This window comes from Leucopleurus acutus (assembly GCF_964270905.1).
Source record: "Leucopleurus acutus genome assembly, chromosome: 1".
Taxonomy (NCBI): Eukaryota; Metazoa; Chordata; class Mammalia; order Artiodactyla; family Delphinidae; genus Leucopleurus; species Leucopleurus acutus.
The window spans coordinates 172663139-172681473 of NC_139142.1; the positions used below are offsets into that span (position 1 = coordinate 172663139).

General features: G+C 44.2%; 1 protein-coding gene across 1 annotated transcript in view; it reads right to left on the minus strand.

The window, feature by feature from the left end:
• Positions 1–17530, minus strand: part of ENTREP2 (endosomal transmembrane epsin interactor 2) — a gene marked incomplete at both ends in the record, with an annotated part of 358528 nt that extends 340998 nt beyond the window's left edge. The window contains one exon of the mRNA XM_082851600.1: positions 17312–17530. Coding sequence (XP_082707726.1) covers positions 17312–17530 — 219 coding nt within the window. The remainder of the gene's footprint in view (positions 1–17311) is intronic.
• Between the last annotated feature and the right edge of the window lie 805 nt (positions 17531–18335).

The following is an 18335-nucleotide window of genomic DNA, read 5'->3' on the forward strand; positions in this document are numbered from 1 at the left end:
GGTCTCAGGGCTGCACTTGGTCAGCACTACAGGCAGGCGTGCCTCCAGAAAAGAGAACAGGAGCCATTACACGTATGGCCCCTGTGGGGAAGGTAAAAGGAGTTCTCCCAGGACCAGAGGGTCCTCACTTCATCAGGCAAACTTCTCAGCAGAGGGTGTGGTCCTGCAGGCTGGAAGGCAGCCCTGTCACAGCCGCCTCTGCATCTTCCCTGCGGCCCACCATCTCTCCTTCCATCACTGTCACCCCAATGCCAGCTCTGCAAGAGCAAAGTGCTCGCATGTGGTTTGAACTCATCAACAAATATGGAAATAATACAGAGTCATCTTAAGAACCCGTCACCAGCTTTATTATATTTTCCTGACTCTGCAATAAGACCCTAGGATACACTACTTTTTGAACTGGAAAGATTCAAATTCAAACTTATCCAATAAAAGACTGAAATCTGAAGCAAAAAAAAGTTCTCCCTCACATACTCAAATTATGTAGACTATATAATGTTCAAAGTCTGTTTTCTTTTGAACTCATCTTTCAGAATGAATCAGGGACACAGAAAAGTTCCAAAGGTTTCATCCATCCTGTGGGGTTTGCAGGACAGGAGGTGAGGGGGTGGCCAAACTAAGGGATGAGAAATTACAAAGAAACCATTTGGCTTGAAGGAGAAGGCTAGCAATGATATCTATCATTCAATTGGGTGTGCTAACAGAAAATACAGATTTCAATCGATTGTCAAAGATGAAAATATAACTATTAGGAGAATGGAGACGCACAGGAGAAGGGGTTTGGGGAATGGAATAAAAATCAAAATGGGCAGAAGATCTAAATATTTCTTCAAAGGAGACATACAGATGGCCAAAAAGCACATGAAAAGATGCTCAACATCACTAATTATTAGAGAAATAAAAATCAAAACCACAATGGGGTACCACCTCACACTGCTCAGAATGGCCATCATTAAAAAGTCTACAAATAACAAATGCTGTAGAGGGTGTGGAGAAAAGGGAACCCTCTTGCACTGTTGGTGGGAATGTAAACTGCTACAGCCACTACGGAGAACAGTATGGAGGTTTCTTAAAAAACTAAAAATAGAATTACCATATGACCCAGCAATCCCACTCCTGCACATATACCCAGAGGAAACTATAATTCAAAAAGACACATGCACCCCAATGGTCACTGCAGCACTATTTACAGTAGCTAGGACACGGAAGCAACCTATATGTCCATCACCAGAGGAAAGGATAAAGAAGATGTGGTACATATATACAATGGAATATCACTCAGCCATAAAAAAGAACAAAATAATGCCATTTGCAGCAACATGGATGGACCCAGAGATTATCATACTAAGTGAAGTGACACAGACACTCAGACACAGAAAGGCAAATATACAATATCGCTTATATGTGGAATCTAAAAAAAGGGTACAAATGAACTTATTTACAAAACAGAAGCAAAGCCATGGATGTAGAAAACAAACTTATGGTTACCAGGGGATAAGGAGGGGAAGGATAAATTAGGAGATTGGGATTGACATATACACACTACTACATATAAAACAGGTAATAAGAACCTGCTGTATAGCACAGGGAACTCTACTCAATACACTGTAATGGCCTATATGGGGAAAGAATCTAAAAAAAAAAAGAGTGCATATATGTATATGTATAACTGATGCACTTTGCTGTATACCTGAAACTAACACATCATTGTAAATCAACTATACTCCAATAAAAAAATTTTTTAAAAAGCAGCTTGAAAAGAGATATGTGTACACCCGTGTTCATAGCAGCATTATTCACAATAAGCCAAAAGGCGGAAGCAACCGAAGTGTCCATCAACAGAAGAATGGAAAAACAAAATATGGTCTATCCATACAACAGAATATTATTCAGCCCTCAAAAGGAAGAAAATCCTGATGCGTGCTATCACATGGATGAATCTTGAACATATTATGCAAAGTGAAATAAGCCAATCACAAAGGAAATACAACTGTATGATTCCATTACACGAGTTGCCTGAAATAGCCAAATTCACACAGACAGGAAGTAGAAAGGTGGCTGCCAGGGGCTGGAGGTGGGGAAATGAGGAGTCATTGTTTAATGGGGACAGAGGTTCAGTTTTACAAAAGTTCTGGAGAGGATGGTGGTGACGGTTGCACAATCATATCAATGTTCTTAATGCCACAGACCTGTATGCCTAAAATGGTTAAAATCATAAATTTTATGTTATGTGTATTTTACCACAATTTTAAAAATACATATTTTTTAAAAAAATTAATTTTATCAATCCAGCAAAAAGAAAACAGAAAACAGTAAAGTATAATAATAAAGTCAAAAGGAATGACTAAATCTATCACACATCTTAATAAATGGGAACGGCCTAAATTCCCTGAGCTGTCTAACTTAGAACAAATCTTTCCTATGCTAGTCCGCAGAAAAATACGGAGAGCTCACCAATTTATGTTACAAAGCCAGCACAACATAACAAGGTTTAATAAAGATAGTGTATGCTTGTGTACATGTGTGAACGCACAAACTCCAGACCAATTTTGTATGTGGCTATGGAAGCAAACATCTTAATATTACAGCACATGGATTCTAACAATATGTTAAAAGAATAAGTGATAAGGATGATTCCAGAAAGCCAAGGATAATTCAACATTAGGAAATCAATCAACATCCTTCAGTACGTCAATTACTGAAAGAGAAAAACCAAGGGATTACATAAATAGATGACACCTGAAAATTTCAGCAGTCATTCCTTGTCAGAATTCTAAACAGGAAACTACGTAAGTTTGACTTTTAAATTCCTAATTTGAATACCGGACTAGAGAGCAGGTGAGGGAAATATTTATAAAGAACATTCTGGGGACAACTGGCAAAATTTGAATATGGACTGTGGATAGTGTTGTATCGATGTTAATTTCCTCACTTTTACAGTGGCTTCAGTTTATGTAATGCTTATTTAGGAAATATACACTGGAGTATTTAGGGGCAAAGGGGCATGCAACGTACTCTCCAGTGATTCAGAAAATATATGTAGATGGAGGTATCAATCAGTCAACCAATTGATTGTTCAGGGGGTTTGGGGGTCTGGAAACGACAAAATGAAAGGGGCAAAATGTTAATAATTGGTGAATCTGGGTTAAGGATATATGGCATTCTTTGTACTTTTTTGCAACTTTTCTCCAAGTTTGAAATTACAGCAAAATTTAAGTCATCAAAATTACCTACCTAATAAGAAATAAAAGCAATGAAACTAAAGCTTTTCCCAGTAAATTCAAGAGCAAGACATGAATGCTTCCTTTCACAGTACCGTTAAAACTGAAGATTCCTATTAATGCAATAAGGACAGGAGTAAGCAGCATATGACAAATATTGAGATATGAAAACACTGAATATAAAGAAACAATTATTTATAGATGATATGGATGTAGAAATGGAAAGCACAAGACATTTACTTTAAAAAGCAGAATAAATAATTTCCAAATAAGAGAGAAAAGTCAACAGTTTCTCTGTATAGGAGCAGTAAGTCCTGGAGAAGGGGAAATTTCAAAGACAACACAAACACACACACCACAAAAGCTTGGAGCACATTTGACAAGAAAGGTACAGCAGCCATAGGACAGAGGGTTAGAACACTTCACCTGCTCAAATATTTAACATTCATATTAAAAACGTTAATCACTGAAGCAAACTACAAAGATCCAACATTACATTGTATCACGAATAAGCAAGAATATATGAATCCTACCTTGCCTGGTACCAAGAGTGAGGCCTCAGACATAGAGAACAGACCTGTGGTTGCCAACGGGGAGGGGGATAGGGGAGGGAAGGATTGGGAGTTTGGGGTTAGCAGATGCAAACTACTATACATAGGATGGATAAACAACAAGGTCCTACTGTATATATAGCACAGGGAACTATATCCAATATTCTGTAATAAACCAAAATGAAAAAGAATGTGTATATGTGTAAAACGGAATCACTTTGCTGTACAGCAGAAATTAACACAACACTGTAAGTCAGCTACACTTCAATTTAAAAAGAGAGAGAGAGAGAGAGGCCTGCTTTCTTTTTATTTGAATTTGCCCGGTATATCTTTTCCAGTTCTTTTATTTTTGGCCTTTCTAAATCTCTTCATTTTAACTCTATCTCCAGATCTTGCTTTGTTAAGTCAACCTGAAAAACTTTTTAAACTAGGTGAATTAAGCCCATTTATATAATGTTAGTACAGTCTGTACGTGTGGCATCAGCTTTGCAGATTTTTAGCCTTATATTTATAACACTGACGCACAAACTCAGTCTTTTTGTCCGTGGGCTGCAGTCTACTTGCTTCTCTCTCTGTGTTTCTGTAGGTACGTAGGAAGGATTTGGTTCTAGTTGCTCCTTTTATATTACTACCTTATATAACTCCCTTAGCACCCTCCACTTTTAGATATCATTACCTCCCTCCTATGAGCAATAATGTAATTAGCTAGTAATTGCTTCTTCATCTCCCCCCCCCCGCCCCCCATCTCCCCACCCCCCACCCCCACCACCTGCTCTTCCTAAAGCATCCATTTTAGTCACCAGTATTCAATCTGCTGCTAATCTGTATGGTCTTCAGTAAACTTAACCTTCCACTTCTTGCTTTGTCAGTTTCCAGAGACATTTTTCCATCCCAGCTCACCCCAATGTGCCAATTAAGCAGCTGATTCTACTTCTCCCTCATCTCCTTCCATTTATTTTTCTAGCTGTACGGTACCACATAACCCAAACGTCTAATGCTATGTATTAGTCTGCCTCCCTTATTGCTACCTTTGAGTTTTAATTCTACAGTGAAACCTAGTCATTGTTCATCACTAGACCTTATGAAAAGCTTCACCATCATTGAACAGTTTTCTGAAGCTCACTCTCTAGCAAACAACTATGAAAGGGCTCACTAGGGGGAACAGTCTCAGAGTTCTTGCAAATTCATAACCCTCTCTCTGTTTCTGCTTTGTAAATAAGTTCATTTGTATCATTTTTTTTGATTCCTAGAAGTGATATCATGACATTTGTCTTTCTCTGACTTCACTTAAAGAATCTGAAAAAGAATGGATACATGTATATGTATAACTGAATCACTTTGTTGTACATCTGAAACTCACACAACATTGTAAATCAACTCTACTCCAATACAAAATAAAAAATTAAATTTAATGAAACAAAACTCTATGTCTCTGGCCTTTATATTTAAAGGACAATTCTCTGAAGACAGGATGCTTGGCTCACAAAGGAAGCAGATTAAAAGCACTGAGGTTTTATCCCAGGTGGAGGAAGCACACACCACCCTGTGTCTCCCACTGATTGCAGCTGTGGACCTGATGGGATGCAGAGAATAGACCACTGGGAAACTCAGAGCAAAACAACAGGCAGATGGGTGGAGAGCGATGGAACTCCAGTTACTACCACAGTGGCAGAGGGTTGTCATTGCTCCCTCTTGAGCACGCATCCCCCAGCCAAAATGCAACACAGCCCAAAACCCACAATTGAGCATGCGGGCAGACAGACAGGGCCCGGGAGAAGCCCCCGAGCTCTGGCTCAAGGATTTGGAAATCGGCTCCCTAATGCCCAAAGAGAGTGAGCAAATCCCCAGTGTTTTTGCTTCTGGGTTTCTCTCTCTTCTCTCTGCAGCACTCTCACACCCCAGCACCCAAGCAACACCACAGCAGAAACAGGAGCTGGCAACGCACAGAAGACCCTTCCCCTTTGCCTGCTCCAGAGGAGGGGAGGGGCTTGGTCCCAAGAGGGCGGGACAAAGCCTTGTTGCTGGCTCTCTCGCTTTGTCCCCCCACTGCACGGCCCCTAAGCAAGACAAGGTAAAGCCCTAGCATTCTTTTGTTTATTTTTATTTCCATTATTCTAGGATGTGGGTCAAAAAATATCTTGCTGCGATTTACGTCAAAGAGTGTTCTTCCTATGTTTTCCTCTAAGTTTTATAGTGTCCGGTCTTACAAAAGGGACCTAATGAAACTTAAAAGCTTTTGCACAGCAAAGAAAACCATAAACAAGAAAAAAATACAATCTCAGAATGGGAGAAAATATTTGCAAATGAAGCAACAGACAAAGGGTTAATCTCCAAAATATAAAAACAGCTCATGCAGCTCAATAACAAAAAAACAAACAACCCAATCAAAAAATGGAAGACCGAAACAGACATTTCTCCAAAGAAGACATACAGATGGCCAAGAGGCACATGAAGAGATGCTCAACATCACTAATAATTAGAGAAATGCAAATCAAAACTACAATGAGGTATCACCTCACACCAGTCAGAATGGCAATCATCAAAAAATCTACAAACAATAGATGCTGGAGAGGGTGTAGAGAAAAGGGAACCCTCTTGCACTGTTGGTGGGAATGTAAACTGATACAGCCACTGTGGAGAACAGTATGGAAGTTCCTTAAAAAACTAAAAATAGAACTACCATATGACCCAGCAATCCCACTCCTGGGCATATACCCAGAGAAAACCATTAATCAAAAAGACACATGCACCCCAATGTTCATTGCAGCACTGTTTACAACAGCCAGGATATGGAAGCACCTAAATGCCCATCGACAGACTAATGGATAAAGAAGATGTGGTACATATATACAAAGGAATATTACTCAGCCATAAAAAGGAACGAAATTGGGTCATTTGTAGAGATGCGGATGGACCTAGAGACTGTCAAACAGAGTGAAGTCAGTCAGAAAGAGAAAAACAAATATCGTATATTAAGGCATCTATGTGGAATCTAGAAAAATCATACAGGTGAAACCGTTTGCAAGGCAGAAAGAGACACAGATGTAGAGAACAAATGTATGGACACCAAGGGGGGAAAGGAGGGGGTGGGATGAATTGGGAGATTGGGATTGACATATATACACTAATACGTATAAAATAGATAACTAATGAGAAGCTGCTGTATAGCACAGGGAACTCCACTTCGCTGCACAGCAGGAGCTAACACAACATTGTAAAACAACTACACCCCAATAAAAAAAAAAAGTCACGCATTACTCCTAAAAAAAAATCTTTTTAAATAAACTTAATATTTACTTGAAGAAAAAAAAACAAGCCCTAGCATTCTTGGAGGACTGGATAAGAGAAGCCCCAGGGAAACAGAAAACATCAGGAAGATCACAGAGGGAGGAACTGCAGGAGGTGATCCCTGAAATTTGTTTATGAACTAGTGGGCTCATCCCTGAGGTGAAGACACGACCCTAAAGAGAATCCTTTCTTGTTTTTTTTAATTTTTATTGGAGTAGAGTTGATTTACAGTGTTGTGTTAGTTTCAGGTGTACTGCAAAGTGAATCAGTTATACATAGACATATATCCACTCTTTAATAGATTCTTTTCCCACATAGGCCATTACAGAATATTGAGTAGAGTTCCCTGTGCTATACAGAACTACAGGATAGATCACCATCCCAGAACCAGACTGGCCACTGGGCATTGTATGTGCAGGACAGGCTGAAAAATACTACAAGGACTTTGAAAACTGGACTGACATCAGAATGACAATCCACAGAAGGCTGGGCTCCACATGGTCTAAATCGGAGAGAATGGATAGCCTGTTAACACAAAAATAGCAACATTCTTTTTTAAAAAATTTTATTGAAATATAGTTGATTTACAATGTTGTGTTAATTTCTACTGTACAGCAAAGTGATTCAGTTATACATATATAAATATATATTCTTTTTCAGATTCTTTTCCATTATGGTTTATCACAGGATATTGAATACAGTTCCCTATGCTATACAGTATGACCTTGTTGTTTATCTATTCTATATATAATAGTTTGCATCTGCTAATCCCAAACTCCCACTCCATCCCTCCCCCGCCCCCTCTCCCTTGGCAACCACAAGTCTGTCCTCTATGTCTGTGAGTCTATTTCATAGATAAGTTCATTTGTGTCATAAAAAATAGCAACATTCTTAATTGCATTTAAACAATGTACAGAGACTCACAACATAATATTCAAAATGTCCAGGATATAATCCAAAGTTACTCAGCCTACAAAGAATTAGGACTGTCAACTCCCAGGGGAAAACACAATCATTGATAGATCTTGGAATGATCAAAGACTTTAAAGCAGTGAAGATAAAAATGTTCCAGTAAGTAAGAGCGAACGTTTTGGGAATGAATGAAAAGCTACAAAAACTAAAAGGAAAAAAAAACGAGTTGATATGAAAGGAAACCCATGGAAAGTTTTAAAACTGAAAAACAGAATAACGAAAGTAAAAATTTCACTGGGTGAGTTTAACAGCAGAATGGAGATGAAAGGAGAAAAAGTCACTCAACTCACATGGGAACAACAATTTAAATTACCATGGACTGCTCATCAGAGAATACGGAAGACAGAAGGAATTGAAAGAACATCTTGCATCTCCATTCTGCTTTTCATTCATTTCCAAGAACGCATAACCCAAGAGTGGCCATGAGGATAAACCAGATGGACCCAGGTTCAGGGTCATCCTATAGAATAATAAGGCTTATACTCTTTAAGACCAAGGAAAACACAAAACACAAAGGAAGACTGAAGAGCGCGAAGAGAAATGAGACACACGCATATTCCTGGATAGGATCCTGGGCCAGAAAGGGGAAAGGACCCCTATTTGGACAGTTGGTGAAATTGCAATGGAGTCTATGAATCGGGTGACAGTGTTCTTTCAATGTTGATTTCCTAGTCTGGAGGAGTTTGTGCTGGTAATACAGAACAGTATCCTTGAGTGGTGGTGATATACTCTGAAATTATTAGGGGTGATGGGGCATCACGTCTGCAGCCTGCTCCCAAAAAGGTCAAGAAAAAAACTAATGATAATGGATTTTTTTTCCCCCACTGAGGAAGAGAGACAGGGTACACAAGTGCAAGCCATGGGGCAAATACAGTAAAACGGTTACAATCAGGGAACTTAACTGAAGGGATACAGCACAGGAGTTCTCAGTTCTGTTCTAAAACTTTTCTACAAGTTGGAAATTTCAACTTTTTCCCCCCCAAATTTACTTTTTAAAATATTGCTTTGGGCTTCCCTGGTGGCGCAGTGGTTGAGAATCTGCCTGCTAATGCAGGGGACACGGGTTCAAGCCCTGGTCTGGGAGGATTCCACATGCCACGGAGCAACTAGGCCCGTGAGCCACAACTACTGAGCCTGTGCGTCTGGAGCCTGTGCTCCGCAACAAGAGAGGCCGCGATAGTGAGAGGCCCGCGCACCGCGATGAAGAGTGGCCCCCGCTTGCCACAACTAGAGAAAGCCCTCGCACAGAAACGAAGACCCAACACAGCAAAAATAAATTAATTAATTAATAAACTCCTACCCCCAACATCTTAAAAAAATAATAATAAAATATTGCTTCACCTTTTCTAGCAAAGAATTTATTTGGCTATGAGAATTCCAATGCACAATACAAATGACTAGGACTTTTTATCTGGATGCCCAAAGGATTTTTTCCTTATCTTTAACATTCATTATTTTACAGGGATATATCTCAATGTTGATTATTCTGCATTGATTTCCCGCCCCCACCCCACCCCCCGCCAGTTACATGGTAGACACTTTCAGGTCTTCTTTTATTTTTAGGAGCGTTTTCTTGCATTATAGTTCTAAATATTTATTTTATTCCATTGCTTTATTCTTCCTGTCTTAGACACTCTAATTGTATATATACATATATCAGATCTCTTTTGCCTGTCTCCTATACTTTCTAATTCACTCTATCCCTTTCTTTATTGGCTATTGTTTTCATTTTTCTCCTTTTCATCCTGTATTTTTACTCCTGTGCTGTCTATGGAAACCATTTGCTCTTGTGTTCCTTCTGGACACAATTTAGCCTTCCTTCCTAAAATTCATTTTTTCCTAATTCTTTCCTGACATCAATCTGTTCTCATTTCATAATTTTCTGTTACCTAGCCATATCCTTTGTCGTTTCTAAATTTCTGCTGAACGTTACTCTTTCAAATTGTTTTTTTCTTTTAGCTTATCTTGAAATATTAGTTTATGATTTTTCTGGTGTGCTCTCATTTTCTGTAGCACCATTATGTTCATTTTCATCATTTTCCTTTGAATCAATTTTGCATAAAGTTACCTAATGTTCCATTTTTTGTTCCCCATGTATGAATGAGGTGGATTTTCCCGATGTGAGAAGAGAAAGCTCCTAAAGAAGGGAGGATGGGCTAGGACAGCTTTCCCAGCCGGGCTCTATGGATCTGTAAAGAACTCAAGTGTGAGATCTCTACGTATCCACTTATTTGTTTCTCAGAGTTAAATCCAGAACCCTCATAAAGCTCACTCCCACCCTGGCCCTTTGCTCCAGCTCTAGACCCCCGAAGTCCTTAATTTCCAAGACCACACTCTCTGCTCGGGGTCTTCTCTTTTGCTGCTGGAGCAGTTTCTGAGATCTCTTTCCCCTGACCTGCACCGTCTGAACCTCCCCTGCCTTGCCGTCTGTGTACCCGTCCTGCTCAGTTTGGTTTATGTTTCCAGTCATTCAGCTCAGGGTAAGGCTCTAACCTTCTAGGAGAAAAGACTCACTGTGCATTTGTCGGATGCTCCCAGGCTTGTGCTCCATGTCCCTGCACGGCTACTGTTCTCACCCACAACCAGAAGCCCCAGAGCACCTCTCCGGCGCCCACCCACTTTGCCGCTTGAGTAACTCGTGGTGATTTTGGTTCCCACAGCCTGTCAACAGCTTCCGTTCACTGCCCACCACCCACGCCCCGCCTCCCCTGCTGTTCATCTGCAGCTCCGGCTGCTGCTGGTGGACTGGCTACACCGTCTATGTCCTGACCTGTGGGCGTCTCCCATCTTTCATCAACCTGTCCTCGCTCAGCTTTTTCTAGGATGATCTTAGAAACTGGTTTACTTTTCAAAAGCAGTTTAGGGGAGACTGAAAATCTGTCCCCATGAACACATCCCCATAAAAGGTTTTTCTGAAAGGTATAAAGACAAAGGACAAAGAAATGAAGATGCAAACCATGTTCCTGAATTGGAAGTTTTCATATGATAAAACTGTCAGTACTTCCAAAATTGATCCATCAATGTAATGCAATTGCAATCCAAATCCTAAGAGGGTTGGGCTTCCCTGGTGGCGCAGTGGTTAAGAATCCGCCTGCTAATGCAGGGGACACGGGTTCAAGCCCTGGTCCGGGAAGATCCCACATGTTGCGGAGCAACTAAGCCCATGTGCCACAACTACTAAGCCTGTTCTCTAGAGCCCACAAGCCACAACTACTGAGCCCATGCGCCACAACTACTGAGCCTGCGCTGTAGAGCCCACAAGCCACAACTACTGAGCCCGTGAGCCACAACTACTGAGCCCACGCTCCTAGAGCCTGTGCTCTGCAACAAGAGAAGCCACTGCAATACGAAGCCCGTGAACCCCGCTTGCCACAACTAGAGAAAGCCTGTGCACAACAACGGAGACCCAATGCAGCCAAAAAATAAAATAAATAAATTTAAAAGAAATCCTAAGAGGGTATTACTGGAAACTACTAATTTATGAGTAATAAACACAGATATTTTAAAGTTAATACAGAAGAAGAGCCAAGGCACTTTTGAAAAAGAAAACAGTATGGAGGGACCTGCCTGACCAAATAGCAAAACTCACCAGGATGTTGCCTTAATCAGAAGTATGCGGTATTGACCCTAAAACAATGAAGAGAGTAAAGCTGTCACGGGATGTGACGTACAGCATGGCGACTATAGTTAACAACAACCCTGTACTGCATGTTTCGAAGCTGCTAAGAGACTAAATCCTAAAAGTTCTCATCCCAAGAAAAAAGAATTTTGTCAACTACAATATATATGGCGATGAATATGTAAGTAGACTTATTGCATAAGTAGACTTATTGTGATCATTTTGCAATACATACAAGTATCGGATCATTATGTTGCACGCTTGAAACTAGTATATTCTGTGTCAATTACATCTCCATGAAAAAAAATAAAAGAGAGTAAAACTGAATAGAATCCAAAACGTAAGCATAGGTACATAGGAACTTTGCAAGCAAATAACGTTAGGCCCTTTTTTCACACCATATGCAAAACAAATTCTGGATGATGTAAAATTTGAATGTAAAAAATAAAATAAAAACATTAGAAGGAAATGTAAAGGAATGTTTGTGTGACCTCTGTAATGACAACCATCTTAACTAAGAAAACAGCTCTCACACTGCAGAAGAGAAAACTAACAGATTTGACTACATAAAAAGTTTTAAAATTTTATATATGGTAAAAGACACCAAAAATTAAGCCACATGAGAAACGAAAAACTGCAAGAAAACATTTGCAACATATGAGAGAAATAACCATGGAAAGTCAGATCAAGTGAAAACAATGAAATATGTTTTTCTTCATCAGAGGAATAAAATGTTAAGGAATGCTAACTGGGCTGGTAAGAGGGTGGCAAAAGGGCACCCTGGTGTCATGCTTCTGTGGGCAGGGATGACTGCAACCTTTTGTGGAATTAATCTGGCAATATCTAATGAAATTCCAAATTTGAATACCCTCCGACAAGCCATTCCACTTTGGGGAATTTATGCTCAGAAAACAAGCACTGGTCTCTAAGGCTAGATAAGCAGCATTGTTTATAGAGACACAGAACTGACACAGTATTCTCAGCAGGAAAAGAACTGAATAAATTATAAAAATTCATACTATGGACCCTTATGCAGTCATTAAAAATAATGGGAATAATAAGAATAATAAATTATGGCTGGGAATATTTATTATACACGAAATAAAAGAAAAAAAAGAAGCTACGGAGTAAGATGTGTAGTATGACCTCTTGTAAAGATTATTTAAAAGAAAAGAGACATATTCCACACATATACATAAATCCTAATATTTTTGTGATTGTAAAGGAAAGTATGGAAAGGTCACATGAAACGACACCATCAATGCAGGTTACCTGCGGGTACAGAATTGGGATGGAAGAAGGCACTGTCGCTATTTTCTTTATACCCTTCTGTGTTTTCAGTTATTGCAACAAGCATCTGTTGCTTTTGGAGTATAGTGTTGCTTTTAAAGGAAAAAAAATACATACACACACGTGCATAAACAGTCAGCTCCTAAGGGCTATGTCTGGCTATGTCTTTATCAACACGGGTAACTGGCAATGTGGATAATTCACAGGGTACTTATTTGTCGCTGATGTCCTGGGCATGAAGAGAACTTCAAAGAAAAAGAATGAGGCTGGTCTATCAAAGGATACCTACTCAAGACCTCCACTAGTGCCAGAGACAGCACTGCAGATTTCCTTCCCCTCCCCTTTAATTCCATTTTTAATATTTTTTATTACATATACTAACCTGTTTAGTCTATTCTATGATATAAGGTTCACTTTAAAAAAAAAAACTGAATTCGATGATCATTTAAAAAAACACACACAGCCCTGGTAGTCTTCTAAACTGTTCATATAGATCATCATCTCTCAAAACGGGCCAAGCATTTATCCCCTGGGGACGTCAGCCCACCCCTAATTTCCAACTGGATGGCAGGGACCCCGAACAGGACCACTGAAACAGCAGCTGCTCCCTGGCCAGACCTGCCGCCCCTTCCCGTTTCCAACCTTGCCAAGGACCCCCCAGCCCTGTCCCCGATCCTCAGACTTCCTCAATTTCCCTAATTTCATGCCTCCCCAAAGTGCTCTTGAATCATCACCTTTCTACACATATTTTGTGCTTTTCCTAAGAAACAGAGGTGTGTCCTCCCTGTGGAGGCTCTACCTTTGACCCTTTACACCTGCTCTATTCCACCACCCCACCCCCCATCAGCCTCTGCCTGGGGGGCAATTAAGTCTAATGGCTAGGACTGTGGCCTCACAAGTCAGAGCAACTAAGTGCAAACCTGCGTCTCTATTGCTGTCCTGCTCCTAGGTTCATCAGAACCATTTTTTTTTAGATTCCATATATATGTGTTAGCATACAGTATTTGTTTTTCTCTTTCCAACTTACTTCACTCTGTATGACAGACTGTAGGTCCATCCACCTCAGGGAGATCAGCTCAGTGCTTTTTAACCCCCAGAGGGGTGGGATAGGGAGGGTGGGAGGGAGGCACAAGAGGGAGGGGATATGGGGATATATGTATACAGACAGCTGATTCACTTTGTTGTACAGCACAAACTAACACAACATTGTAAAGCAATTATACTGGAAAAAAGATGTTAAAAAAAAAAGTGCAAACCTGACATTGGCCAGGTGTGACCTTGGGCAGGCATGAAGGTTAATTTTATGTATCCACTTGACTAGACAAAGGAGTGCCCAGATAGACAGGAAAACATCATTTGGGGGTGTGTCTGAGAGGGTGTCTCTAGAAGAGATTAGCACTGAAATCAGCAGACTGAGTAAAGAAGGTCACCTTTATCCACACAGATGGGCCTCATCCAAGCCAGCGAGGGCCTGAGTAGGACAAAAAGGCGGAACAAGGGCAGATTCACTCTCTCTGAGCTGGGACATCCATCTGCTCCTGCCCTCGGCCATCAGCACCCCGGGTCCTCAGGCTTTGGGGCCAGGCTGGGAATTACACCACGGGCCCTCCAGTTCCTGGGCCTTTGGACTTGGACTGAATTATACCAGCAGCGTGCCTGGGTCTCCAGCTTGCTCATATGTATTTATTGGCTCTCTTTTTCTGGAGAACCCTGACTAATACAGCAAGTTCCTTAATCCCTCTTCACCTCAGTGGACTCTGCAGAAGTTGCCAGGACATCTCAGGGCTTAGGCCTAGCCCTGGAGACAGCCTTAGTTCTGCTGCATCCCACTGGCTAAGGCCAGTCAGAGGTCCAGTCCAAGTTCAAGTGCAGGGAACTGTGCAAGAGCAGGGGTGCCAGGGGCCACAGACGAAATGTGCTATCACAGCACGAAAAACACTCAGCTTAACGCCTGGCACACGGTATGTGCTCAATAAATGCAAGCCATTTTCTTGGGTATTGTTTTTTCTTCAATAAAGGAAAATTATTTTTACAATGGTTCTTCACCATGGACACACCACAGAGAAGGCCTAGCAACCTAGAGAGTGCTAAAGAGCCCACACCTCTTATTTCAGGAAATGCAGAGGAAACACAGGGCAGCCCTAAACCACACAGAACAGATTTTGGTGTAAAGCCGGCCATCTTAGTCACCATTCGTAAAAGAAAACTATCCTTGCAAAGTGGTTTCCAGGTCCAGGCAGGCAGGCACATCCATGGCAAGGGGCCAGTGTTAGCGCCGAAAGCCACACCAACATGCAGACCTGTCCCAACATCACTGGAACCAACCACCATGTCTGCAAAGGGCAGAGGTCATATGTAAAAAATGGTATATACTGTTTGGAAAGAAGTGTAAAGGTGCATGTGGTAGATTCAGTTTCAAGAAAGAAAACTAGCACATGAAACAGTGGGTGTAAAGAGGCGGGGAGGGACGTGGACGGAGAGAAGAATCTACAACCTCTAAAACGTAAGCAGAGAATGTTGTTCACTGTTGTTCCCAGAGCCTAGAGGCACGTCTGCACACAGCAGACACGTGTGGAATTATTCTGAATCGCAGGAAGTTAGGACTAATAGGTTATAGCTGTGGAAAGGAATAACCATGAATCACCCAAACTGAATCCATGGATTACATATTTATTTAACTCTTTAGACTAAAATGCAGTGAATGTACATTTTTCAGATAAACAGCTTTTCTACCGTTTTTGACGAGTGTTTTCCCTTTTAAGTTTATTATTAAAAGGCAGCTCTTTTTCCATGCCCTTTGAAAGTGCCAAAGCCACATAGCTAGGACTAGGTGGAGAAGCAGAGGCCCAGGGAGAAGCCAGGAAGAGAAGCTCATTTACCAGTCTGCCACCTGTAGGCCGCTCCAGCAGACACAAACTCGCGCCCACTAGACAGACCACATGGAAACAATGCATACTAAATCATGCTAAAAACTGAGCTACAGAGGTAGGAAGACTATACAGGGGCCCGTTTTAATCATGACTTCTGAGTCTTGCTTCCAAACCCGTCTTTGATTAGAACACTGCGAGCTACGGCCTAATCAGCCATAGCTGATGTCCTAATCAGCTCTCCAAGACTCACCCCTGGTCTGAAATAAGCTTTGAAAATTAATACCCCCATTAGGATGAACCACCATACCTGTATCGATCAGGGTGTCACAGAGTCAGTTCTGCTCAGATCTCATTTTACCAGCCGGGCATCGGACTTAGAGAACAAAGGCCATTACAGAAGAACAACAACAACAAAAAGCGAAGCTGGACAGAATTTTTAAATTTCAAAACTCAACAACAAATAGCAAACATTCGTTACAAAGGCTTGGTTTGGATTTCTGGAGATGGAACTTAAACACACTGGGTTTACAGTTTAAACCTATAAGATGTACTCCAGCACCAGAAACCAAATGTAGTTACAGATGTCAAGAGTTCGCAGAACAAGTGCCTCTCTTTATAAAGACTATCTGCTCTGCATCGATTATTACCGTTTCCATATGTCCGTTCTTTACTAATAAAGGAAAAAACAACTTCAATCAAAAAATACCCCCCAAAATTAACTCTTGGAGACAATCATTTCCTTTAATGGGATTTCCTGGTGGCTTTGCTCCTATGGAGGTTTGTCAGCCACTGGATTCTCTAATTTGGGGGTCAAAATCCTGAAAATCGGTCACCCTGGCGGCGACGAAGCTCACTAAACACGCCCCCCGACGCCGCCAGCATTCGCTCGCCCAGGCCCGCCGCCCGCTGAGCTCGCCGGCCCGTTCCCGCCAAACGCGGGACGCGCCAAGTCCTGGACGCCAAGCGGGTGGGCGGCCAAAGTGGGTCCGGCCGGTTCCCGCCGCCTCGACTGACCCGCGACCCGACGCGACGCGCCCTGCTCCCCAGTGCCCGGCCAGAGCCGCCGCGGAGGCCCCGCGCACGGAGCCGCGGCCCGGCACCAGGCTCGCACCCCTGCTCCCGCCTCGCTCAGGGCCGCCCAGCCCGCCCGGCGGGTCTCCGGCCCCCGGGAAGCAGGGGGCCCCAGGGCGCAGCCGCCCGCCTCGGAGCGCGCCCGCCGCCCACCCTCACCCGAAGGCCCCTCGGGTGGTCGCGGGCGCCTGGCTTCTGCTTCCTCGAAGAAAAGTTACTCCGGGACCAGCGCGATGGGAAAGGGAAAGCCACGCTCCCAGGGCGGCGAGCGGTGAGTCGGGTCCCCAGAGTTATCCTGCCCGAGTTTTGAACCGCACCCCGGGCTGCGGCAGCTCGCCCGGGCGCTTGAGCCCCGAACCTGGCGCCCGCGGGTTGGTGGGCTCGCCCCCCCCCCCCGTAGCCCCGTGCGCGCCCGACGCCGACACTCACCGAGAAGCCGGCCCAGAAGGGGCAGGAGTGGCGGACGCGGGCCGAGGTGGTGAGCGCCAGCGCAGCGAAGCTGACGGCCACGATGAGGCATCCGAGCGCCATCTGCGTGGCCCCGAGCGCCAGCACGATGCGAGAGCGGCCCGGGCACTCGCGCAGGCGGGACAGGCTGCGGGGCAGCGCGGCGGGGCGCGGCGCGCGGAGACCGCCGGCCGGAGGCATAGCGCCCGCACGCCTCTCCTGCTCCCGTCCGGCCCCGCGCGCCGCCCCTCCTCACCGAGGGTCCGAGGCAAGTTGCTTCAGCTGCGGGGTTGGCCTCCCCGCGAGCCGCGGGGGCTGCGACGGCAGCGCGCTGGGAGCGGGCCGGGCCGGGCGGGGAGCCGGGCACCCGCAGCCCCCGCCGGTGCCCGCGCCCATGCCGCCGCCGCCGCTCAGCAGGGCCGCCCGCCCGCCGCGCCGCGCTGCGCCCTCTCCCGCCCGCCCGGCGCGCTCCCCAGCTCAGGCGCGGGAGCGAGCCGCCGCCGCCGCCTCTGTCCCCGGGCGCGAGCCCCGCCGCCGCGCGCGGGGCCGGGGCCGGGCCCGGAGCTCCAGCCGGGCCCGAGCGGGGCGGGAACGGGCTGGCGCAGGTGTGGTCCCAGCGGCTGGGCCTCGGCGCTCGCGCCCCTCGCCGCGGAGGGGAGTGGGGATCGCGGGCGCTTCAAGGGCGAGGGCGGCAGGCGGAGCCCCGGGCCAGCGGCGGGTAAGGGGCCTGGGAGCCGGGCCCGCGGCCCGGCCGCGCCACAGGGGGCGAGCCGCCGCCTAGCCTGGGGCAGGCCCGGGGCGCCGGAGGGGCGTGCGTGGCGGGGCGGGGGTCGGGAGGATGTGAATTCCGAGCGCTCTGTCCCAGGTGTGGCGAGCAGGAGCCGCTCTCGAATGCGGAATTCCAAGATCCAGAATTTCTGCAGTTCCAGAATTTCTCAAGGCACCACTGAGAACTCGGCCCTGGAGGGCTCGGCATTTAGAATTCTCAGCTCACGAACGGATGTCT